The 24,844-nt window shown below is 43.8% G+C and overlaps 1 protein-coding gene across 4 annotated transcripts in view; it reads right to left on the bottom strand.

Annotated features, from left to right (window-relative positions):
- The window catches only part of abcb9 (ATP-binding cassette, sub-family B (MDR/TAP), member 9), a 102,962-nt gene that overhangs the window by 12,112 nt on the left and 66,006 nt on the right, over positions 1-24,844 (bottom strand). For 2 of the 4 annotated variants that reach the window (XM_068054570.1, XM_068054573.1), the window contains 6 exons: positions 22,209-22,414; positions 10,664-10,861; positions 8,300-8,428; positions 8,009-8,197; positions 7,732-7,905; positions 5,090-5,249 (listed from right to left, as the gene is read on the bottom strand). In XM_068054570.1, the coding sequence (XP_067910671.1) occupies positions 5,090-5,249; positions 7,732-7,905; positions 8,009-8,197; positions 8,300-8,428; positions 10,664-10,861; positions 22,209-22,414 (1,056 nt within the window). The remainder of the gene's footprint in view (positions 1-5,089; positions 5,250-7,731; positions 7,906-8,008; positions 8,198-8,299; positions 8,429-10,663; positions 10,862-22,208; positions 22,415-24,844) is intronic. The other 2 variants (XM_068054572.1, XM_068054571.1) reach the window with 2 other exon arrangements.

Below are 24,844 nucleotides of genomic sequence, written 5' to 3'. Positions count from 1 at the left end.
TGGCTCAGGAACACCTAAAAACCTCCCAGAAGGCTATGAAAGTCAGGTAGATAAACATGTCAAGGCCAGAAGATTTTGGCCCAGAAACCATGTGTTAGTATCACTCCCAATTCAGGTTCCGTTTCCCCTATAGAGTCGAAAATGGAATTGGCATGGTAAAATATTCAACTGACACCGCAGACCCTAGGAAAAAATAAAGGCTGTTCCACATCAGCATGTTAAAACAGTATCACAGCCAGGAAGGGGACAGCCAAGCCCAGTCTGTCAGGCAGTTAGGACAGAGGAGACAAAAAGGACAGTTAGAGGAGGACCTGGAGGGTTCCCGAATCGAACCCCCTGCTGTCCGGTTAGCCAACACTGAAAAATAGAAAACCTAAAAATAGGAGCAAGAGTAGGCCATTCGGCCCTTCGAGCCTGCTCTGCCATTCAATACAATCATAGCTGATCATCCAAACTCAGTAACCTGTTCCCGCTTTCTCCCCGTATCGCTTGATCCCTTTAGCCCCAAGAACAATGTCTAACTCTTTCTTGAATATATTTAATGATTTGGCCTCAACTGCTTTCCGTGGTAGAGAATTCCACAGGTTCACCACTCTCTGGGTGAAGAAATCTCTCCTCATCTCAGTCCTAAATGGCTTACCCTTTATCCTTAGACTGTGACCCCTGGTCCTCGACGCCCCCGCCATCGGGAACATCCTTCCTGTATCTAGTCTGTCCAGTCCTGTTTTTTTAGAATTAGAACATTACAGCGCAGTACAGGCCCTTCGGCCCTCGATGTTGCGCCGACCTGTGAAACCATCTGACCTACACTATTCCATTTTCATCCATATGTCTATCCAATGACCACTTAAATGCCCTTAAAGTTGGCGAGTCTACTACTGTTGCAGGCAGGGCGTTCCACGCCCCTACTACTCTCTGAGTAAAGAAACTACCTCTGACATCTGTCCTATATCTTTCACCCCTCAACTTAAAGCTATGTCCCCTCGTGTTTGCCATCATCATCTGTTTTGTAGGTTTCTATGAGATCCCCTCACATTCTTCTAAACACTAGTGAATACAAGCCTAATCGACCTAATCTCTCTTCATATGTCAGTCCTGCCATCCCAGGAATCAGTCTGGTGAACCTTCACTGCACTCCTTCAATAGCAAGAAAATCCTTCCTCAGATAAAGAGACCAAAACTGCACACAATACTCCAGATGTGGTTTCACCAAGGCCTTGTATAATTGCAGCAAGACATCCTTGCTCCTGTACTCGTATCCTCTCGCTATGAAGGCCAACATACCATTTGCCTTTTTAACTGCCTGCTGCACCTGCATGCTTGCTTTCAGCGACTGGTGCACAAGGACACCCAGGTCTCGCTGCACCTCCCCCTTTCCCAATCTATCACCGATCGGATAATCTGCCTTTCTGTTTTTGCCACCAAAGTGGATAACCTCACATTTATCCACATTATACTGCATCTGCCATGTATTTGCCCATTCACTTAACCTGTCCAAATCACACTGGAGCTTCTCTGCATCCTCCTCACAGCTCACACTCCCACCCAGCTTTGTGTCATCTGCAGACTGGATATATTACATTTAATTCCCTCATCTATATCAATATATATTGTGAATAGCTGGGGTCCTAGCACTGATCCCTGCAGTACCCCACTAGTCACTGCCTGCCATTCAGAAAAAGACCCGTTTATTTCTACTCTTTGTTTCCTGTCTGCAACCAGTTCTCTATCCATGTCGGTACCTTACCCCCAGTCCCATGTGCTTTAATTTTGCACGCTAATCTCTCATGTGGGACCTTATCGAAAGCCTTCTGAAAGTCCAAATACACCACATCCACTGGTTCTCCCTTATCTATTCTACTAATTACATCCTCAAAAAATTCCAGTAGATTTGTCAAGCATGATTTCCCTTTTGTAAATCCATGTTGACTTTGTCCGATCCTGTCATTGTTTTCCAAGTTCTCTGTTATTACCTCTTTTATAATGGACTCGAGCATTTTAGGAATGTTAGGCAATGTCAGGAAAGATAGACACTGTGCTCTCCTATTTAAATGCAGAACAAAGAGAAGCCCTAATAAGACAGCTCACAGCATTGACAGAAAACTGCAGGTACACATCAGGCTTGAACAACCCTAACCCTACAGGATGTGGATATAGGAGAGACCGTTCCCATAAAACATAACCCCTATCGCCTATCGCCTCGGTCCCATAAAACATAACCCCTATCGCCTCGGTCCCATAAAACATAACCCCTATCGCCTCGGTCCCATAAAACATAACCCCTATCGCCTCGGTCCCATAAAACATAACCCCTATCGCCTCGGTCCCATAAAACATAATCCCTATCGCCTCGGTCCCATAAAACATAACCCCTATCGCCTCGGTCCCATAAAACATAACCCCTATCGCCTCGGTCCCATAAAACATAACCCCTATCGCCTCGGTCCCATAAAACATAACCCTTATCGCCTCGGTCCCATAAAACATAACCCCTATCGCCTAGGCCCCATAAAACATAATCCCTATCGCCTCGGCCCCATAAAACATAACCCCTATCGCCTATCGCCGAGGTCCCATAAAACATAACACCTATTGCCTCGGTCCCATAAAACATAACCCCTATCGCCTAGGTCCCATAAAACATAACCCCTATCGCCTCGGTCCCATAAAACATAACCCCTATCGCCTAGGCCCCATAAAACATAATCCCTATCGCCTCGGTCCCATAAAACATAACCCCTATCGCCTCGGTCCCAGGAAACTGACCCAGGTTCGGGAGAAAATTCGGTATATGTTGGAAAAGAAGCTGACTGAGCTCAGTCAGAGCAGCTGAAGCTCCCCAGTTGTGCTTATTGCCCAATCCTGGAAAAAAAAGTCTGTGTTTGCTGACAACGCAAACACGAGTTGGCACAGTACTGGCACATGAGTAAATGCAGCCTCATCGACTGAAATGTCACTCTCTGCGATGTCTCTGGCAGCTGCCAGTAATAAAGATGGAGCTGCTCAATTTGCCACAAAAAACAAATTAAACCCAAACCCCCTCAATAGTTGTGATCATTGCCTCCATCCTACCCTGAACAGTACCCCATTCCCGCCCGCCATCGCCACTTCTCTTAGCCGCTCCCGCCCGCGCCCGTCTACTCACCACTTGCTCCCCCCCCCTCGCCACTGCCTCCCCTCGGCTGCTCGCTCCCCGCTTGCTGCTTCGGTTGCACGCTGTCCGCTGCACCCCCTCCGGGCCGCTCACTTCCCGTGTCGCCCCATCACCTCTTAGCTACTCGCTCCACCCTTGGCAGCTCATTCCCTGCCACTTCTCTGGGCAGTGATCGGCCGAGGGGGAGTAGCATGAGCAAGCAGCTGAAGCAGCGAGACAGAGAGCGATTGGCTGAGGTGAAGGAGGGCTGAGGCCAGGAGTGAGTGGCCGAGGGGTGACAGGAAGCAGTGAGGCCTGGAGTGAGTGGTTGACAGGTGGAGGGAAGCAGCGAGGCCGATAACGAGCGGCTAAATTGCGGTACTGTTGGGGGGAATGGAGGTGGCGATTACAGTCATTGAGGGATGTATCAACGAGCTGGCATCATTACGTGTGGCATTATTGCATGCTGACGTTGGTGAATGCATGCGCAGATTCATACTGGCAAGCTGACAAATGTTTGGATGCACTGATGACATCATCAATTGGTGTGCGCATGCTCTGCGTTGTCTGGAGACACTACATAAAAAACTACACCAGAGCATAGCTATGGCAGTGTGAGTTTGAGAAGTGAGTGTTTGAGAATTAATGTGTGTGTACAGTTTCTATTGTTTTTGACCTACAACCTAACAATGAAATGCTCCTGTTGTCCCATTTCATTCTGCGTGCTGGGGAGGTGTCATGAAAATGTGCTATGCTGAATGATAATTTTAATTCATCAGTTGGAAACCTACATCCAACTTTTAAAAAACTGGCAGCTAAGATGGTCACCACAATTTGCATTGAAATACCTCACATTCCAAAGCATCAAAGTGGCATGCATGTCTAAATCGTTGACATGCAGGACAATGGCTTGAACAGTTCAGCAAATTATCTAGTATTGCCCTCATTAACAAGACATTCAAAGTCATCTTGGAGCATTCATGCTAGTGGAGATGAACCTAAGGGGAGGGGGGGAACATTGAAACAATAAGGCCTGAGTGATATTTGGGATTATTAGACTGGGATCTCATTAAAGTGAAAAAGGAATAGACTGAAAGTATCATGTGACAGTCTCCCCCGTCTAGGTGAAAACTTGGAGTTTCTGTTACACACAGCAGACAAGCTTTGGGAGCTAATCAGTGCAGGACCCTGGTGGGGCTGTCTCTCTCTCTCTCTCTCTCTCTCTCCAGGTGTACTGCAATTACAAAACCTGTCTGCAACTGTCTATCATTGCTACAGACAGAGACCCCGAAGGAGAAAATCACCTACATTACTGTCTCCAAGAAAACCCTGAACCAGGTGGATCAGCTGCAAGTGTACCTCTACCAGCCAGAGTCTTCAGGACCACGAATTCAGCCAGAAGATAAATGAATTGCCAGACCCCACACAGTATATATTATTTTTATTTGTTCTGGACTCTAATCCAACCAAACTATTCTTCATCACTCTGTAACCTATTTGTTTATGTGTGCGTGTGTGTAAGTTGGAGTGTAGTTTATTATTTTACTTAGATTGGGTTTTGATTTTAAGTACAATAAACAAACCTCTTTCTTGTTTAAACTCAAGTAAACCTGTCCAATTGGTTCTTTTATGATCATAGCACATAAAGGGTTAAACACTCACTGAATTGGGAAACACATTCACTGTTTAAAAAAGAATAAACTCTGTTGCAATCAAACGAGGAGAGGGACAAGAGGGGAGCCTTTCGACCCCTCCTCACCCGATCATAACTCTATACATGGATCATAGCACACAAAGGGTTAAACAAATGAAATAGCTTCTGTTCCACCACACATTTCACAGACTGCTGCTTAGGGGATTTTTCATGCAGTATTTCACAGGGTAGGAATGTGTTACAAATTTGATATCTTAGACACCAGTGGTATCAACAGCTGAAATTGTTTTGTTGCGTTTTACCTGTATCGTAGCCATTCTTCAGCTCAGTAATAAATTCATGTGCGTTAGCTTTCTGAGAGGCCTGCACTACGGAATCCAAGGAACACTCCTGGAGGCCATATAAGATATTTTCTCGTATTGATCGGGCAAACAACACTGGCTCCTGACCAACCGCAGCAACCTTTAACAAGAATTTTTTTTTTAAATGTAATTTCAAAGCTGCAATACACTGAGGGGAAATGGGAAGGTTATGTAAAAAAGTCTACATAAATGGCGATAGAGTAAAATAACATCTTTTCATCCCTCGGACGTGAACTTGAGATTTTATATATTTTGTATATTGCATGTCAGAAATTCCTCTCAGTAACCAACCCAGCCAGTCTTCAGTGCTGAAGATTGTACCAGATATGACTTTGCCATTATTTTTGCAGCATTGTCTTGTACAGAAAACCATTTGGTTTTCCCATGCATTTCAACTTGATCACCATTGGATATTTACAAACTCCAGTTAGTTTAAGTATCTTCAGAGTAGTGCAAGTTCACAGTGTATTTTTTTTATTCATTCATGGGATGTGGGCATCACTGGCAAGGCCCACGTTTATTGCCAATTCCTAACTGCCTTAAGAAGGTGGTGGTGAGCTGCCTTCTTGAACTGTTTGAACTTGCGATTCTAGTTATGCTTCCCTGCATGTCTCAGACATAAATAGGAAAGAGCCGATGAACAGATATCAGTCTTTCTCCAGATCAAAGAATGAAGACTAAGGAGGTGACATCATCCTGGGGGCTCCAGGCCACTTTCCAATGGCCAATTAAAAAGAGACATGTAAGCCGAGCTGCAGTTACATGCCTGCTCTGTCTAATCGAGAATAGTGAAACTTCCAGAGTGAAACTGATACTATCATTGTGCCAATATATTGCTTTAAACTCTTATCAATCATGCATTGATTGAGGCCTCATTCTTTTCTGGGAGTGATTTTAAGGCATAAAAGAACTGGGAGCCTGAACTGTGGGACAGCCGGAGCACCTGCCTGAGTGAAGGGAAGGCCCTTTCAATATCCAAATTTGGATCCCATGGCATACATATTTTAGGGCCCAACTAGGTGAGACAAGCACCGTGCACAGCCACCCAGTTACAGGTGGTGGTCCTGCCGAACAGGAGCACAAAAGGAAAGTTTTCATTTACTTTTATGGGGCCAGGGGAACCAGAAGTGATTCTCTGGGCTCCACACAAGCAATCTGGGCTGCTCCCACACTAAATGCCCCATACTGCTCCCACAACCACCACCCCACACACACACCCCTCTCCCGGTCCTACCTCCTCCTGTACCCTGAGGCTGGCTAAATGTGCCTCCCACCTCTCAAATACCAGCTGGCTGCTTGTTTTGCACTACAGCTGCCAGGGTACTCCTAACGAAGTACAGCCCTCAACCAGGCCTCCTGTCAGCCAGCTAGCCAGTGGTTGCCCGCTCGATAGTCAAAGTCCCACCCTAAGGATTGGATTTTATGTTGGGCGGACGGGAGCTGGCCACCAATGTAAAAGTCAGTGGCGAACCCGCTTCTGCCTCACCCGGGGATCCGTCCCGCATTTTACAGGTCCCTGGGCTTTAATTGTTCCAAGGCGGGACTTCGACCCACTTGAGGGAGAAAGTCCCACATCATTGAGTTGCATGCCAATCAGCAGGCCGGCAGTTCTTAGTCTCAGCAGCACCACTGTGAGCAGTGGCCACTGCTGGGACTGCAGCCCAGCCGTGGATGCCTGGGAGCCGGGATCCAAGGTGAGTTCTGGTTGCCTCGCCAGGGGTAATCGGTCGGGCTTCGGTGAGGCATGGGTGGTTGTTTGGGTGGAAGGGGGTGTCTTGGTTCCTGGGGGTGGTTGGGGAAATGGGAGCGATTGTGCCCAACTGTCAGAGCCCACCCCCGTGCTGCTGAGAGGCAGCTAGCTTTTACTGGGTGGCCTTTCACATCTCCCAGACACCTGCTTGCCATGCGTAAATTCCGCGTGGAGGCGGGCAAAGGCCCTTAAGTGGCCGTTAATTGGCAACTTAAGGGTTTTGATTGGCCTGGGGGCAGCCCGTTTTCCACCCCACTCCCACCCCGCCTTACGCAAAATGGGGTGGATGCAGGAGCGGATCGGGAAGGCCTCCCAGAGCCTCCCGCCACCATTCGGCTCATTGGGGTGGCGTAAAATTCCGGCCTGAGTTCCTTTTTAGCATTTAAGAGTGAGGCAACTTAGTCTGCAAATATTTTCAACCTGAATTTCCAGATTACACACCAAGACTGAGCCAACATACCCAATATTAATGGAAACTCCACTGGACTGTTTGTCAGCTCTGCTGCCTTTTCACATCATACTTGTTGCGAAGATTTGCCATGAAATAATAACCTGATGGTCCTCACACTTTCTCTTAAAGGCATTAAAATTATACCATGTGACATTGGCCTATTTAAGATTAGGAGTCTGTCTGAAAATTCGCTTTGAATTGCCTTGGTAAGACCATTAACCTAATTAGAACGAATGGCATAATGCTTGCATTAAAATGTCATGTAAACATGTTTGACATTTGCTTGCTAAAATTATCAACTGTGGTTTCTCGGCTATGGTACATGATAATAAATGTCACACTGGATCTTTAAAGATTTGGTAAGCAAGTTCTAAAACACACCTTGCAGTGAAGGTACTTATGATCATAATCCTGAACTGGGCGATCATCCAGTAGAACTTCACCAGCCTGTGGCTGGTAGAAATTCTCCAACAGTTGCACACAGGAGCTCTTCCCACTTCCTGAAATACCCACTAGAGCTGTAATTTCACCAGGATATATTGTGAAAGATACATTCTGTAAAAACAACATATGTTTGAATCTTTGAAAAAATCTGCCCCCTTATCTTCAACAACAGCAAATTACAGTTTAATATTTCAGCTTCATTTGGGCAACTTACGTTTAGAATTTTGTTTTGTGGGCTAGTAGGGTATGCAAAAGTGACGTTCCTAAATGTGATTTCACCCTTCAGATTTTCTGGAGTGAATGTTCCAATTTTGTTCCAGGTTGGTTTATTGTCGATGTAGTCAAAGATTTTTTCTGTTACACCAATTCCTTGAATCAACCCACTATATATATTGGTGAGGTTCTGAAATCAAAAATAATATTATTTTTAATTAATTCAACATCTGGTATTACTTCAAATATCAATACTTTATTTAGCATGATATTACATGAATAGAACACTTACCTGAAGATTTTCACATAATATCAGTATATAAATGAAGATGGAGATTAAATTGCCAGATGTTATTTTGTCAATTAGGACAAGGTGCATACCGTAGAGCACAGTGGTGACCTGTAGAATAATCTGCAAAAACTGTGGGGGAGGTGGAATTAGAATATTTCTATCTTCAAAACAGCCACATACAGAAAAAAAAACAGAAACAGAAAACTCTGCTTGGTATTTCAGGTATAAACCCTTCCTCAGAACTGAAAGATATTACTGATGAACAGCATTTAAGAAGGAAGAGAACAAGGGAAAGGGGAGGAACATGCAACAGCCACACATAGTAGGAAAAAGGATCAGAAAATGGTTAAAAGGCAGAAGTGATAGATATTCAGCTTCAAGTCATGTCAGGTAGAATGAAGGAGGAGAGAAGATTGGCTCAGTCATGTTTTACCTCAAATGGCTACTGAGATACATTCAGTTTAAAAAGAGACTTTTTCTTTACCGTTCATTCTATGAGGTCTGGGGGGGAGGGGGGGTCACTGGCAAGGCTGGCTTTTATTGCCCATCCCCAATTGCCTTGAGGAAATGTTCGTGGGCCATTTTCTTGAATTGTTGCAGTGCAGTGGTTTTGATAGAACTGAGAGTCAACAACATTGGTGCGTAATATATGGAGTCATATATAAAGCAAAACCAAGTAAGCATGGCAAGTTTACTTCATTAAAGGACATTTGTTAACTAGTTGAGTTTTTGTGACAATCCAAAAGCTTCATGGTCACTTGTACTATTCCCAGCTTTTTAGCTCCGGTTTATTAAGAACCAAATTCAAATTCTCAAACTGCACTGCCATGCTGGGATTTGAACTTGCATGCTCTGGATTACCAGTCCAGTAACATAATAACTATATTACCATATCCAGTTCCTCACCTTAATGAACACATAACTCAGCAGAAATATAAAGTGCAGAAAAAGTCTTAGAGCCTTCTCTATGGATCCCCAGGGTTGCATGATAAGCAGGAAGTAGTTCTTTAGTGTGTTACACATTTGCAGCCTTCTTTCTATAAGGTTTTGTCCAGTCACTTTGTGCGGTGATGTGCTTCTGGCTTCACTGACATTAGCAACCTGAGGAAATATTCCCTAGGATTCATTTATAAAAATTTCATATAGACCTATTGATCTAAGATCTGTATTCTTAGAATAAGATGTCGGAAAAGAGGTTAAACAAACAGAATGTTGGGATACAGTGTTCGAAGATAGAGAATTTCAGAGATTCACAAACCTTTGAGTGAACAAATTTCTCCACATCTGTGTTCTAGATTCCCCATCCATGGAAAACATCTTCTCAGCATCTACCCTGACAAGGCCTTTATGAATTTTATGTTTCAATTAGATCACCTCTCATTCTTTCCAGGGAATATATGCCTATTCTATTCAATCTCTCCTTTTAGGGCAATCCATTCAACAAAGTGATACGATGCTGGATAATTAAATCTTTTAAGATTGAAATTGATAGATTTTGTTAGGTAAGGATATAAAGAAATATGGAATTAAGGTGGGCAAGTGGAGTTGAGATACAGTCCAGCTTCAGATCCCCTCCTGATTGTATAGTTTACCAGCTCCATGTTGTGTTTGTTCAGGACTGCCCTGTATCCCTATGCTGTGTTTCATTCCTGCTCTGCTCCGTCACCATGACAGTGACTATGTGTTAGCAATGCCAAAAAATAAAATAAACACAAAATGTGTTTCATACATGTTTCTAAAATTGTGCGCCTGTATGCATTCCATGATAAATTCCTAGGTCCACATTTGTAATGTTAACTGCCTATGTAAACTTGTCACACTGCAATTACACTCTTCAGCCAGTGGTGGTGCTGTAGCAGCACAGCTTTACATCTTTCTGCTCTTCAGGTTGTAGAGAAACTTTTTTACTCTAATTGACTCTACTTCTCTGCTTCCAATAGATTCCCAGTATTATTTTAAATAGTGACAATGCATATACCTTTAAAATGGGTACAGAATTATGTCTAGAATGTGGTTAAGTTATACTATGGCCTCAAACCCCACTTCAGTTGAAGGCTACATTTAGCCTTCATTCCCCGTATGCAGTGCTACTGGAGAGCAACCAGGATTACTGAATGTTTGAGAAATATTTGCATATTTTCAAATCTGCAAAGGGAAATTCAGTAACCGAAGGTTCAAAATGTATTAATATTCAAGTACGTACGCTGTTACATACATATTTATAAAGTCTGGGCCTGAGCTCAGGTCAGTGTGTCTCATTTCCTCGAAGAATATACAAATTGGTTTTGCCTGCTAATTCCATGTTGAGTTTGTGAAACAAAATGCATTAACGAGATAATGAATATGCAATAATTTGTTTCTTACCTTGTTGCCCCAAGTAAAAATGGTCAATGACAAAATTTGTTTCTTGTTCAGGCTGTACATGGTCTTCAGCTGCTCATTGTATGTGTGTGCTTCTGTTCTCTCATTAGCAAAACTATGTACAGTTCTTATGGACGAAATGGTCTCCTCGGCTATATTGTTTGCATTTGCCAAAGCATCCTGAACCTGTTTGGCTAGCCTCTAAAGAAGGAAAGGAAATTAGGTTAATAAATTACTAGAATGTGAGTCCTTTAAATGAACAACATAATTTTCCGACGAGGTGCACCTATTCCTATCAATCAATAATATGTTGAAAACCATCCAGACTACACTTGCTACCTACAGAATTTTACTTCATGTTGTCACATTCATGTCACACTTTTGCATCAATATTTTCCCATTATAAATTCCTATGCCCCATTTATAATGAAAACTGCCTATGTAAACTTATCATGCTGTAACATACTTTCCCACCAGAGGTGGTGTTGTAGTGCCTCAGTTTTTGTAACTCCTAGCTCTTTGGCCCGTACTTCAGAGACACTCCAAAGCGCCAACCGTTACCAAATTGCCATAAGTTTGATATTTAACCATAAATAATAATATAAAATAGAAATATTATAGAAAGTTAAAAATTGAATGTATGACCTTAAAATGGAGACTGAATAATTTGTGGCCCTGATCCAATTATTCCCCACCCTCAAATCTCATTTCATCTGAAGACAACTGGGTCTTAATTCCCTGTGAACAATGCCACAGGAGATTAAGGAATTAACATAAATTCTCTGTCATATCCGCCTTGTTTTAATTCAATTTAGCATGAACAGAATGTTTTAATTTTGTTTAAAATTAAACAATCGACAGTCTTGATTAAACAGGAGTAAAATGGAAATGGCAGGGTAAAACTATTCCATCAGAGGTGGCTGTAAATGAAATGTCATAATGCATCATGTTGCCCATATATGCCCAGTGTTTGAACTGACTGTTCTGCGATAGACTGCATGTGGTGGATTTATTTTCAAAATTGTCAGGGGATGGGAACCTGAGAGAGAGCTCAGATTGGAGGGAAGCAAAACTGATAATTTGTCAGGGGTGTGGGAACCAGGAGAAAATATCAGAGAGGGATACCAAGCAGCATAGAATACTGGGGGAGATAGATAGCACGAGAGTAGGGAATATGCATTATTAGTTGGGATCAGAGTAAGGGAGAAAGTATTAGGGTTAATGAGCATGTATGTGAAGGCATGGAGTGTGGTTAATAAAACTGGTGAGGTACAGGCGCAGATTAGCATGTGGAAATATGGTGTTGTGTCTATAACGGAGACCTGGCTCAAAGGGCAGGACTGGTTGTTAAATATTCCCAGATACAAGGTGTTTAGGAAAGATAGGAAAGGGAAAAAGGGGGAGGGGTGGCAGTATTGATTAAGGAGAGCATTGCAGTGCTGGAGAAAAAGGATGTCCCAGAGGGGTCAAGGACAGAATCAATTTGGCTAGAGCAAAGGAACAAAAAAGGTGCAGTTACTTTGCTCAGTGTTGTCTATAGGCCACCAGCTAGTGGGAAGGACGTGGAAGAACAAATTTGCAAAGAAATTACAGAGCGGTGCAAAAATTATAAGGTAGTTATAATGGGGGACTTTAATTATCCAAAGATAGACTGGGATAATAGTAGTGCAAAGGGCAGTGAGGGGCAAGAGTTCCTAGAGTGTGTTCAGGAAAATTTTCTACAACAGTATGTTGCTAGTCCAACAAGAAAGGAGGCACTGCTAGACCTGGTTCTTGGGAATGCAAGGCAACGCACCAAGGCTCCGAAGACAGCATCTTCCAAACCCACGACCTCTACCAACTAGAAGGACATGGGCAGCAGATGCATGGGAACACCACCACCTGCAAGTTCCCCTCCAAGTCACACACCATCCTGACTTGGAACTATATCGCCGTTCCTTCACTGTCGCTGGGTCAAAATCCTGGAACTCCCTTCCTAACAGCACTGTGGGTGTACCTACCCCACATGGACTGCAGCGGTTCAAGAAGGCAGCTCACCACCACCTTCTCAAGGGCAATTTGCAAATTAACAGTCAGTGCTTGGAAAGGACAAAGGACCATTCCCTGACACATTCAAAGCACAATGAACTTTTGATCACCAGATCAAAATCAATAAGAAGAAATTTTATAGTTACATAAAGGGAAAGCGGGTGGTCAAGAGCAATGTAGGCCCACTAAAAACTGAAAATGGAGATATTGTCATTGATAATGGGGAAATGGCAGACATGCAAGTTCTTTACACAGAGGGTGGTGAGTGCCTGGAACTTGCTGCCGGGGGAGGTGGTGAAAGCAGGTACGATAGCAACGTTTAAGAGGCATCTTGACAAATACATGAATAGGATGGGAATTAGAGGGATATGGGCCCCGGAAGTGCAGAAGGTTTTAGTTTAGACAGGCATCAAGATCGGCGCAGGCTTGGAGGGCTGAATGGCCTGTTCCTGTGCTGTACTGTTCTTTGTTCTTTGGAATTACTTTGCCTAAGTATTTACAGTTGAAAAGGAGGATAACTTGCTGGAAGTCCCGGAAAAATTAACAGTGATAGGGGACAGGGACTTAATACAATTAACATAAGTAAAACATCAGTAACAAGGAAAATAATGGAACTAAAGAGTGAGAAATCCCCAGGACCTGACGGTTTCCACCCGAGGGTGTTAAAGGAAGTAGGGAAGCACATTGTAGATGCCCTAACTATAATCTTTCAGAGTTCCCCAGATTCAGCAGTGGTCCCTCTGGATTGGAAAGTTGCACATGTCACTCCACTTTTTAAGAAGGGTGAAAGGGGGAACCAAGGAAATTACAGACCAGTTAGCCTGACATCTGTAATAAAAGCAAAATACTGCGGATGCTGGAAATCTGAAATAAAAACAAGAAATGCTGGAACCACTCAGCAGGTCTGGCAGCATCTGTGGAAAGAGAAGCAGAGTTAACGTTTCGGGTCAGTGACCCTTCTTCAGAACTGACAAATATTAGAAAAGTTACAGGTGATAAGTAGGTGAGGTGGGGGTGGGGCAAGAGATAACAAAGGAGGTCGAGATTGGACCAGGCCACATAGCTGACCAAAAGGTCACGGAGCAAAGGCAAACAATATGTTAATGGTGTGTTGAAAGACAAAGCATTAGTACAGATTAGGTGTTAATACACTGAATATTGAACAGCAGCAAGTGCAAACCTGAAAAAAAACAGTGGGTAAGCAAACTGAACAAACTAAGATGAAATGAAATAAATGCAAAAAAAAAGATTGTAAAAAATGTAAAAAAGAATGTAAAAAAAAAAATAGGAAGAAAAAATAACTAAAAATGAAAGTAAAATGGGGGGCTGTCATGCTCTGAAATTATTGAACTCAATGTTCAGTCTGGCAGGCTGTAGTGTGCCTAATCGGTAGATGAGATGCTGTTCCTCGAGCTTGCGTTGATGTTCACTGGAACACTGCAGCAATCCCAGGACAGAGATGTGAGCATGAGAGCAGGGGGGAGTGTTGAAATGGCAAGCAACCGGAAGCTCAGGGTCCTGCTTGCGGACTGAGCGGAGATGTTCCGCAAAGCGGTCACCCAGTCTGCGCTTGGTCTCCCCAATGTAGAGGAGACCACACTGTGCGCAGCGAATACAGTATACTACATTGAAAGAAGTACAAGTAAATCGCTGCTTCACCTGAAAGGAGTGTTTGGGGCCTGGGATAGTGAGGAGAGAGGAGGTAAATGGGCAGGTATTACACCTCCTGCGATTGCAGGGGAAGGTGCCCTGGGACGGGGACGAGGTGGTGGGGGTAATGGAGGAGTGGACCAGGGTGTCGTGGAGGGAACGATCCCTTCGGAATGCTGACAGGGGAAGGGAGGGGAAGATGCGACTGGTAGTGGCATCACGCTGGAGGTGGCGAAAATGGCGGAGGATGATCCTTTGGATATGGAGGCTGGTGGGATGAAAAGTGAGGACAAGGGGAACCCTGTCACGGTTCTGGGAGGGAGGGGAAGGGGTGAGGGTAGAGGTGCGGGGAATGGGCCGGACACGGTTGAGGGCCCTGTCAACCACAGTGGGGGGAAACCCTCGGTTAAGGAAAAAGGAGGTCATATCAGAAGCACTGTCATGGAAGGTAGCATCATCAGAGCAGATGCATCGGAGACGGAGAAACTGGGAGAATGGAATGGAGTCCTTGCAGGAGGTAGGGTGTGAAGAAGTGTAGTCGAGGTAGCTGTGGGAGTCGGTGGGCTTATAATGGATATTAGTGAACAGCCTATCCCCAGAGATGGAGACAGACATCTGTGGTGGGGAAGTTGCTGGAGTCTATAATCAAGGATAGGGTGACTGAACATCTAGAAAAATTTCAGTTAATCAGGGACAGCCAGCACGGATTCATGCCGGGAAGGTCATACCTGACAAATCTCATTGAATTTTTTGAACATGTGACTAAGGTAGTGGACAGGGGAATGTCTATGGATGTTATTTATATGGACTTCCAGAAGGCATTTGATAAAGTCCCACATAAGAGACTGTTAACTAAGGTAGAAGCCCATGGAGTTGAGGGTAAATTATTGATATGGTTAGGAAGTTGGTTGAGTGGTAGGCGACAGAGAGTGGGGATAATGGGTAAGTACTCCGATTGGCAGGATGTGACTAGTGGTGTCCCACAGGGATCTGTGTTGGGGCCTCAATTATTCACATTATTCATTAACGACTTGGATGATGGCATAGTAATCATATATCCAAATTTGCTGATGATACAAAGTTAGGTAGCATTGTAGACAGTCTAGATGATAGCATAAAATTGCAAAGAGACATTAACAGACTAGGTGAGTGGGCAAAACTGTGGCAGATGGATTTCAATGCGAGCAAGTGTGAGATTATCCATTTTGGACCAAAAAAGGATAGAGCAGGGTACTTTCTAAATGGGAAGAGGTTCAGTACAATGGATGTCCAAAGAGACTTGGGGGTTCAGGTGCATAGATCTTTAAAATGCCACGAGCAAGTGCAAAAAATAATCAAAAAAGCTAATGGAATGCTAGCCTTTATATCTAGAGGATTGGAGTATAAAGACACAGAGGTTATGCTGCAGCTGTACAAAACCCTGGTTCGACCCCACTTGGAGTACTGTGAGCAGTTCTGGGCACCACACCTTAGGAAGGATATATTGGCCTTGGAGGGAGTGCAACGTAGGTTTACAAGCATGATAACTGGACTACAGGGGTTAAATTATGAGGAGAGATTACATAAATTAGGCCTGTTTTCGCTAGAATTTAGAAGGTTAAGGGGTGATCTGATTGAAGTCTTCAAGATATTAACAGGAAAAGACAGGCTAGATAAAGATAAACTATTTCCACTGGTTGGAGATTCTAAAACTAGGGGGCATAGTCTGAAAATTAGGACCAGACCATTCAGGAGAGATGTTAGGAAGCACTTCTTCATGCAAAGGGTGGTAGAGGTTTGGAACTCTCTCCCACAAACAGCAGTTGAAGCTAGAACAGTTGTTAATTTTAAATCTGAGATAGATAGATTTTTGTTGAGCAAAGATATTAAGGGATATGGGCCAAAGGCAGGTATATGGAGTTAGGCTGTGGATCAGTCATGATCTCATTGAATGGCGGTACAGGCTCGAGGGGCTGAATGGCCTACTCCTGTTCCTATATTCCTATTTTCCTCGATGTTGAAGGTGGGTGGGAGCTTGCATTCCAGGTTGACTGCTAAGATGGCCGAATACACAAAAAGACAAAGTCAAACCAGCGAGTCACATGACTAAACTTTTGGGCGACCTGAGTTTTTTGAATTTGTACAAACAGTTTGGGCAGAATGCAGAATGCTCCTGGACTGAGAAGATCTCTCCTGGCTGGCTCGCCACAGCCTCTCCTGTCTGCCTGCTCCCATCTCTTTCTCACAAACCTCTGAATCCACTGAAGACACATGAACCCCAAGAAAGAAAAGTCTCCTACAGTGAACAAGGTTTAAGAAGAATACTGGGCCCCAACGAAAAGCAAGATCTACCTACAATCAAGGATCTACAGTGAGCTCGAAGAACCGTAACAACAACTATTCAGATATGGCCTTAAATTTTTCCACTTTATTTTTCTTCTGCTCTTTTCTGTCTCTATTTGCATGTGTGTATCGTGTATGCATGCTAGCGTGGGCGTGTCATGTATCCGTAGGCGTCAACCGAATTAGAGTTTAAGATTATGTTTAATAAATTTCAACTTTTCTTCTTTAAACCTAAGAAAGCCTGTTTGTGCTGGTTTCTTTGCCTTATAATTGGAAAGCGGTGAACAAGGATTCACCAAGGGGGAGCTAAAAACACAGTGTGTCTGTCTGTTAATATGCAAATGTCTTTCCAGTCAGGATCTGGCAATTTTTAAAAGAAAGTCCTTTCTTCACTTCAACAACGGTTTGAAATTTAATGTCCATGTGGCAAAATTAATATGCCTCATGTTTGGCAGGTGGGGGCCTGCATGACACTATCCAATACTTCCTCTTTATCAATTTTAAACCCCTCTAGTGTCCGAATTACCTCCCCTTTCAACATTGCCTGGGCTGCACCTTCATCCTTGGTAAAGACAAATGCAAAGTATTCATTTAATACCTCAGCTATGCCCTCTGCCTCCATGTGTAAATCCCCTTTCTGGTCCCTAATCGGCTTTATCCCTTTATCACCCTTTTACTATTTATATGCCTATTAAAAACGTTGGGATTTCCTTTAATGCTAGCTGCCAGTCTCTTCTCATGCTCTCTCTTTGCTTCTCTTATTTGCTTTTTCACTTCCCCTCTGGACCTTTTATATTCTGCCTGGTTCTCAATATCATTTTCTACCTGGCATCTGTCATAAGCACACTTTTTCTTCTTTACGGTTACGGTAAGTCCAGGTGAAGGCTGAGAGGGACCCCAGACACCTTTCTCTCCTGGTCGTAACAGATAGGCTGTCTGTACTTAAAGTGGATAAAGCACCAGGATAAGATGAGATGCATCCAAGGATACTGAGGGAAATGAAGGTGGAAATCGCAGAGGCACTGGCCATAATTCTCAGTTTTCCTTAGACTTGGGGTTGGTGCCGAGGACTGGAGAAATGCAAACATTACACCCTGGTTCAAAAAAGGGTATAAAGATAGGCCCAGCAACTACATGCCAGTCAGTTTAACTTCAGTGGTGGGAAAACTTCTAGAAAGAATAATTCGGGAAAAAATCAATAGTCACATGGATAAATGTGAGTCAATTAAGGAAAGCCAGCATCTTAAGGGAAAATCAACTAGAGAACAGGTCATCCTAGACTGGGTATTGTGTAATGAGAAAGGATTAGTTAACAATCTTGTTGTGCGGGGTCCCTTGGGGAAGAGCGACCATAATATGATAGAATTCTTCATTAAGATGGAGAGTGAGAGAGTTGATTCCAAGACTAGGGTCCTGAATCTAAATAAAGGAAACTATGACAGTGGTGCAGTGGTTAGCACCGCAGCCTCACAGCTCCAGTGACCCGGTTTAATTCTGGGTACTGCCTGTGTGGAGTTTGCAAGTTCTCCCTGTGTTTGCGTGGGTTTCCTCCGGGTGCTCCGGTTTCCTCCCACATGCCAAAGACTTGCAGGTTGATAGGTAAATTGGCCATTAGCAATTGCCCCTAGTGTAGGTAGGTGGTAGGGAAATATAGGGACAGGTGGGGATGTGGTAGGAATATGGGATTAGTGTAGCATTAGTATAAATGGGTGGTTGATGGTCGGCACATACTCAGTGGGCCGAAGGGCCTGTTTCAGTGCTGTATCTCTAAACTATGAAGGTAAGAGGCGTGAGTTGGCTATGATAGATTGGGGAATGTTACTTAAAGGATTGACAGTGGATCAGCAATGGTTAACATTTAAAGAGCGCATGGTTGAATTACAACAATTGTTCATTCCTGTCTGGCGCAAAAATAAAACAGGAAGGGTGGCTCAACCGTGGCTTACAAAAGAAATTAGGGATAGTATTAGATCCAAGGAGGAGAAATATAAAATGGCCAGAACAAGCAGCAAACCTGAGGAATGGGAGCAGTTTAGAATTCAGCAAAGGAGGAGAAAGGGATTAAGAAGGGGAAAATAGAGTATGAGAGTAAGCTTGCAGACAACATAAAAACTGACTGTAAAAGCTTCTATAGATATGTGAAGAGGAAAAGATTAGTGAAGACAAATGTGGGTCCCTTACAGTCAGAAACGGGGGAATTTATAATGGGGAACAGAGAAATGACAGAACAATTAAATACATACTTTGATTCTGTCTTCACAAAGCAGGACACAAATTACCTCCCAGAAATGTTGAGCAACATGGGGTCTAGTGAGAAGGAGGAACGGTATGAAATCTGTATTAGTGGGGAAATGGTGTTAGGGAAATTGATGAGATTGAAGGCCGATAAATCCCCAGGGCCTGATAATCTACATCCCAGAGTACTTAAGGAAGTGGCCCTAGAAATAGTAGATGCATTGCTGGTCATTTTTCAAAATTCTATAGGCTCTGGAACAGTTCCAATGGATTGGAGGGGAGCTAATGTAACCCCACTATATAAAAAAGGAGGTCGAGAGAAAACAGGGAATTATAGACCAGTTAGCCTGACATCAGTAGTGGGGAAAATGCTCGAGTCCATTATAAAAGATGTAATAACAGAGAACTTGGAAAACAATGACAGGATTGGACAAAGTCAGCATGGGTTTACGAAAGGGAAATCATGCTTGGCAAATCTACTGCAATTTTTTAAGGATGTAACTAGAATAGATAAGGGAGAACCAGTGGATGTGATGTATTTGGACTTTCAGAAGGCTTTCGATAAGGTCCCATATAAGAGATTAGCGTGCAAAATTAAAGCACTTGGGATTGGGGGCAAGGTAGTGACATGGATAGAGAACTGGTTGGCAGACAGGAAACAAAGAGTAGGAATAAACGGGTCTTTTGCCGAGTGGCAGGCAGTGACTAGTGGGGTACTGCAGGGATCAGTGCTAGGACCCCAGCTATTCACAATATATATTAATGATATAGATGAGGGAATTAAATGTAATATATCCAAGTTTGAAGATGACACAAAGCTGGGTGGGAGTGTGAGCTGTGAGGAGGGTTCAGAGAAGCTCCAGTGTGATTTGGACAGGTTGAGTGAATGGGCAAATGCATGGCAGATGCAGTATAATGTGGATAAATGTGAGGTTATCCACTTTGGTGGCAAAAACAGAAAGGCAGATTATCCGATCGGTGATAGATTGGGAAAGGGGGAGGTGCAGTGAGACCTGGGTGTCCTTGTGCACCAGTCGCTGAAAGTAAGCATGCAGGTGCAGCAGGCAGTTAAAAAGGCAAATGGTATGTTGGCCTTCATAGCGAGAGGATTCGAGTACAGGAGCAAGGATGTCTTGCTGCAATTATACAAGGCCTCGGTGAGACCACATCTGGAGTATTGTGTGCAGTTTTGGTCTCCTTATCTGAGGAAGGATATGGAGGGAGTGCAGCGAAGGTTCACCAGACTGATTCCTGGGATGGCAGGACTGACTTATGAAGAGAGATTGGGGCGATTAGGCTTGTATTCGCTAGAGTTTAGAAGAATGTGAGGGGATCTCATAGAAACCCCCAAAACTCTAACAAGACTGGACAGACTAGATGCAGGAAGGATGTTTCCGATGACGGGGGAGTCCAGGACCAGGGGTCACAGTCTAAGGATAAAGGGTAAGCCATTTAGGACTGAGATGAGGAGAGATTTCTTCACCCAGAGAGTGGTGAACCTGTGGAATTCTCTCCCATGGAAAGCAGTTGAGGCCAAATCATTAAATATATTCAAGAAAGAGTTAGATATAGTTCTTAGGGCTAATGGGATCAAGGGATACAAGGAAAAAGCGGGAACAGGTTACTGAGTTTGGATGATCAACCATGATCATATTGAATAGTGGAGCAGGCTCGAAGGGCCGAATGGCCCACTCCTGCTCCTATTTTTCTATGTTTCTATGTTTAACTAACTTGCTGAGTTAACACAGAGGGTTGATGAGGGCAATGCTGTTGATGTGGTGTACATGGACTTTCAATAAGATGGAGAGTGAGACACAACAGACTTGTGAGCAAGGTTATAACTCATGGAATAAAAGGGACAGTAGCAACATCGATACGGAATTGGCTGAGTGACAGGAAACAGAGTAGTGGTTAATGGATGTTTTTCAGCTTGGAGGAAGGTTTGTAGTGGAGTTCCTCAGGGATGAGTGTTGGGACCCTTGCTTTTCCTGATATATATGAATGACCTAGACCTTGGTGTACAGGGCACAATTTCAAATTTTGCAGATGATACGGAACTTGGAAGCATTGTGAACTGTGAGGAGGATAGTGTAGAACTTCAAAAGGACATAGACAAGTTTTTGGAATGGGCAGACAGGTGGCAGATGAAGTTCATGGCAGAGAAATGTGAAGTGATTCATGTTGGTAGGAGGAACATGGAGAGACAATATAAAATAAAGGGTACAATTCTAAATGAGGTGCAGGAGCAGAGGGACCTGGGTGTATATGTGCATAAGTCATTGAAGGTGGCAGGACAGGTTGAGAGAGCGGTTAATAAAGCATACAGTATCCTGGGCTTTATTAATAGGGGCATAGAATACAAGAGCAAGGAGGTTATGTTGAACTTGTATAAGACACTGGTTTGGCCTCAGCTGGAGTATTGCATCCAGTTCTGGGCGCCACACTTTAAGAAAGAAGTGAGGGCATTGGAGAGAGTACAGAAAAGATACATGAGAATGGTTCCAGAGATGAGGAATTTCAGTTTTGAAGATAGATTGGAGAAGTTAGGACTGTTTTCCTTGGAGAAGAGAAGGCTGAGAGGTGATTTGATAGAGGTAATCAAAATCACAAGGGGTCTGGACAAAGTACATTAGATAGAAACTGTTCCCACTTGTGAAAGGATGACGAACGAGAGAGCATAGATTTAAAGTATTTGGTAAGAGAAGCAAAAGCGACATGAGGAAAAACGTTTTTTAAAAAACGAACAGTTTGGTCTTGAATGCACGGCCTGAGAACGTGGTGGAGGCAGGTTCAATTAAAGCATTTAAGAGAGAATTAAATAGTTATATGAAAAGGGAGAATGTGCAGGGTTATGGGGAGAAGGCAGGAGAATGGAACTGAAGGAATTGCTCTTTTGGAGAGCCAGTGTGGACACGATGGGCTGAATGGCCTCCTTTTGCACTGTGGTGATTCTGTGATTCTGTGATACTGTCTGGCAGCATAGGTCTCACTCCCGGGATTCTTTCAGACTTTTTAGGGAGGGGTGTTCTATTAATTGAAGATGCAACCATGGTATACAGGGCAGAGTGTTTAAGAGTAGGAAGTCAGACAGAAGAACTTTGAATGTGGCAGGCATAAATGTTGGTTTCAGTGATAGATGGGCTGAGGTAGGGACAGAGATGGATGTCGTTGTTGTTTGTGATGGAGAGGATATTGGGATCAGAATCTTAGCTGAGAGTTGAGCGGCTACAATCACACATGATAATGTACCAATCCAGATGCAAAATAGACTTCTGAATTTTTTACGATGAAGTGTGTTTGTACTTGAACATACCTTGTAATACTTCCCAAAGTATGTTAAAAATATGAACAGGAATGTAAATCCTATGATTCCAAGCATGGACACCCTCCAGGATAGAATGATCATGAAGATAAATGCTCCAAAAGCTCTTGTCAAGTTACGTAAAAATAAGCTAACATTCTGCGAGAGGATGTCACTCACTACCGTTGCATCAGAGGTCAGACGAGATGTGATTTCGCCTGTAACATTAACCAGATTGGATTACCGTAAAGTGGATTTCCTTTTCAAATGAATGGAAACAAAATCAGTCTGTGTTAGAAATTGTATAGGGAACCAACAACAAGCTAAACCAATCAGTTAGTCCAGTTAGCACCCGGGGGCTTGTTCTCTTCCTGTTCGTCATAGGAACAGACCTATTGCCTAGCACTAACTGCACATTAGCCTAATATTCTTGTGGTTAATATCATTTAACTAAGCTCAGTGGCCAACAACTAAACACACAGAAACCCCTCCTTTTCTTGACCTATATTAGTGACACAGACATGGGTGTATGGGGCACAATTTCAAAATTTGCAGATGACGCAAAGCTTGGAGGTATTGTGAACTGTGAGGCAGACGGAGATAAACTTTAAGAGCAAATAGGCAGGCTGCTGGAATGGGCAGACAAGTGGCAGATGGAATTTAATGCACAGAAGCATGAAGTGATTCATTTTGGACGGCAGAATGAGGAGAGGCAATATAAATTCAAGGGTACAATTCTAATGGGGGTGCAGGAGCAGAGACACCTGGGAGTATTTGTGCACAAAACATGGAAAGTTGCAGGGCAGGTTCAAACATGGACAAAAGAGCTGAACTCCAGAGGTGAGGTGAGAGTGACTGCTCTTGACATCAAGGCAGCATTTGACCGAGTATGGCATCAAGGAGCCCTAGCAAAACTGAAGTCAATGGGAATCAGGGGGAAAACTCTCTGCTGCTTGGAGTCATACCTAGCGCAAAGGACGATGGTTGTGGTTGTTGGAAGTCAATCATCTCAGCTCCAGGACATCACTACAGGAGTTCCTCAGGGTAGTGTCCTCGGTCCAACCATCTTCAGCTGCTTCATCAATGACCTTCGTTCAATCATAAGGGCAGAAGTGGGGATGTTCGCTGATGATTGCACAATGTTCAGCACCATTTGCGACTCCTCAGATACTGAAGCAGTCCGTGTAGAAATGCAGCAAGACCTGGACAATATCCAGGCTTGGGCTGATAAGTGGCAACTAACATTCGTGCCACACAAGTGCCAGGCAATGACCATCTCCAACAAGAGAGAATCTAACCATCTCCCCTTGATATTCAATGGCATTACCATCGCTGAATCCCCCACTATCAACATCCTAGGCGTTACCATTGACCTGAATCTGAACTGGAGTAGCCATATAAATACCGTGGCTACAAGAGCAGGTCAGAGGCTAGGAATCCTGAGGCGAGTAACTCACCTCCTGACTCCCCAAAGCCTGTCCACCATCTACAAGGCACAAGTCAGGAGTGTGATGGAATACTCTCCACTTGCCTGGATGGGTGCAGCTCCAACAACACTCAAGAAGCTTGATACCATCCAGGACAAAGCAGCCTGCTTGATTGGCACCCCATCCACAAACATTCACTCCCTCCACCACCGACGCACAGTGGCAGCAGTGTGTACCATCTACAAGATGCACTGCAGCAACGCACCAAGGCTCCTTACACAGAACCTTCCAAACCCGCGACCTCGACCAACTAGAAGGACAAGGGCAGCAAATGCATGGGAACACCACCACCTGCAAGTTCCCCTCCAAGTCACACACCATCCTGGCTTGGAACTATATCGCCGTTCCTTCACTGTCGCTGGGTCAAAATCCTGGAACTCCCTTCCTAACAGCACTGTGGGTGTTCCTACCCCACATGGACTGCTGCGGCTCAAGAAGGCAGCTCACCACCACCTTCTCAAGGGCAATTAGGGATGGGCAATAAATGCTGGCCTGGCCAGTGATGCCCACATCCCATGAATGAATAAAAAAAGGTTGAGAAAGTGGTTAATAAAGCTCACGGGATCCTGGGCTTTATAAATAGGGGCATAGAATACAAAAACAAGGAAGTTATAATAAATAAAAGCAAAATACTGCGGATGCTGGAAATCTGAAACAAAAACAAGAAATGTTGGATTCACTCAGCAGGTCTGGCAGCATCTGTGGAAAGAGAAGCAGAGTTAACGTTTCGGGTCAGTGACCCTTCTTCGGAAGTTATAATAAATCTGTACAAAACGCTGGTTCGGCCTCAACTGGAGTATTGTGTCTAGTTCTGGACACTACACTTTTGGAAGGATGTGAAGGAATTAGAGAGGGTACAGAAAAAAATTTCAAGAATGGTTCCAGGAATGAGGAACTTCAATTTTGTGCATAAGTTGGAAAAGCTGGAGCTGTTCCCCTTGGAGAAGAGAAGATTAAGAGTGGATTTGATAGAGGTGTTCAAAATCATGCAGAGTCTGGACAGGGTAGATAGAGAGAAGCTGCTCCCATTGGCCGAAGGATCCAGAACCAGAGGACACCAATTTAAGGTGATTGGCAAAAGAACTAGAAGTGACATGAGGAAAAACTCTTTTATGCAGTGAGTGTTTAGGATCTGGAATGCACTGTCTGAGAGTGTGGTGG

The sequence above is a fragment of the Heterodontus francisci genome, chromosome 23 (assembly GCF_036365525.1).
Source record: "Heterodontus francisci isolate sHetFra1 chromosome 23, sHetFra1.hap1, whole genome shotgun sequence".
Taxonomy (NCBI): Eukaryota; Metazoa; Chordata; class Chondrichthyes; order Heterodontiformes; family Heterodontidae; genus Heterodontus; species Heterodontus francisci.
The sequence above is the reverse complement of the archived record's forward strand: the minus strand, read 5'-3'. Positions and strand labels throughout refer to the sequence as shown.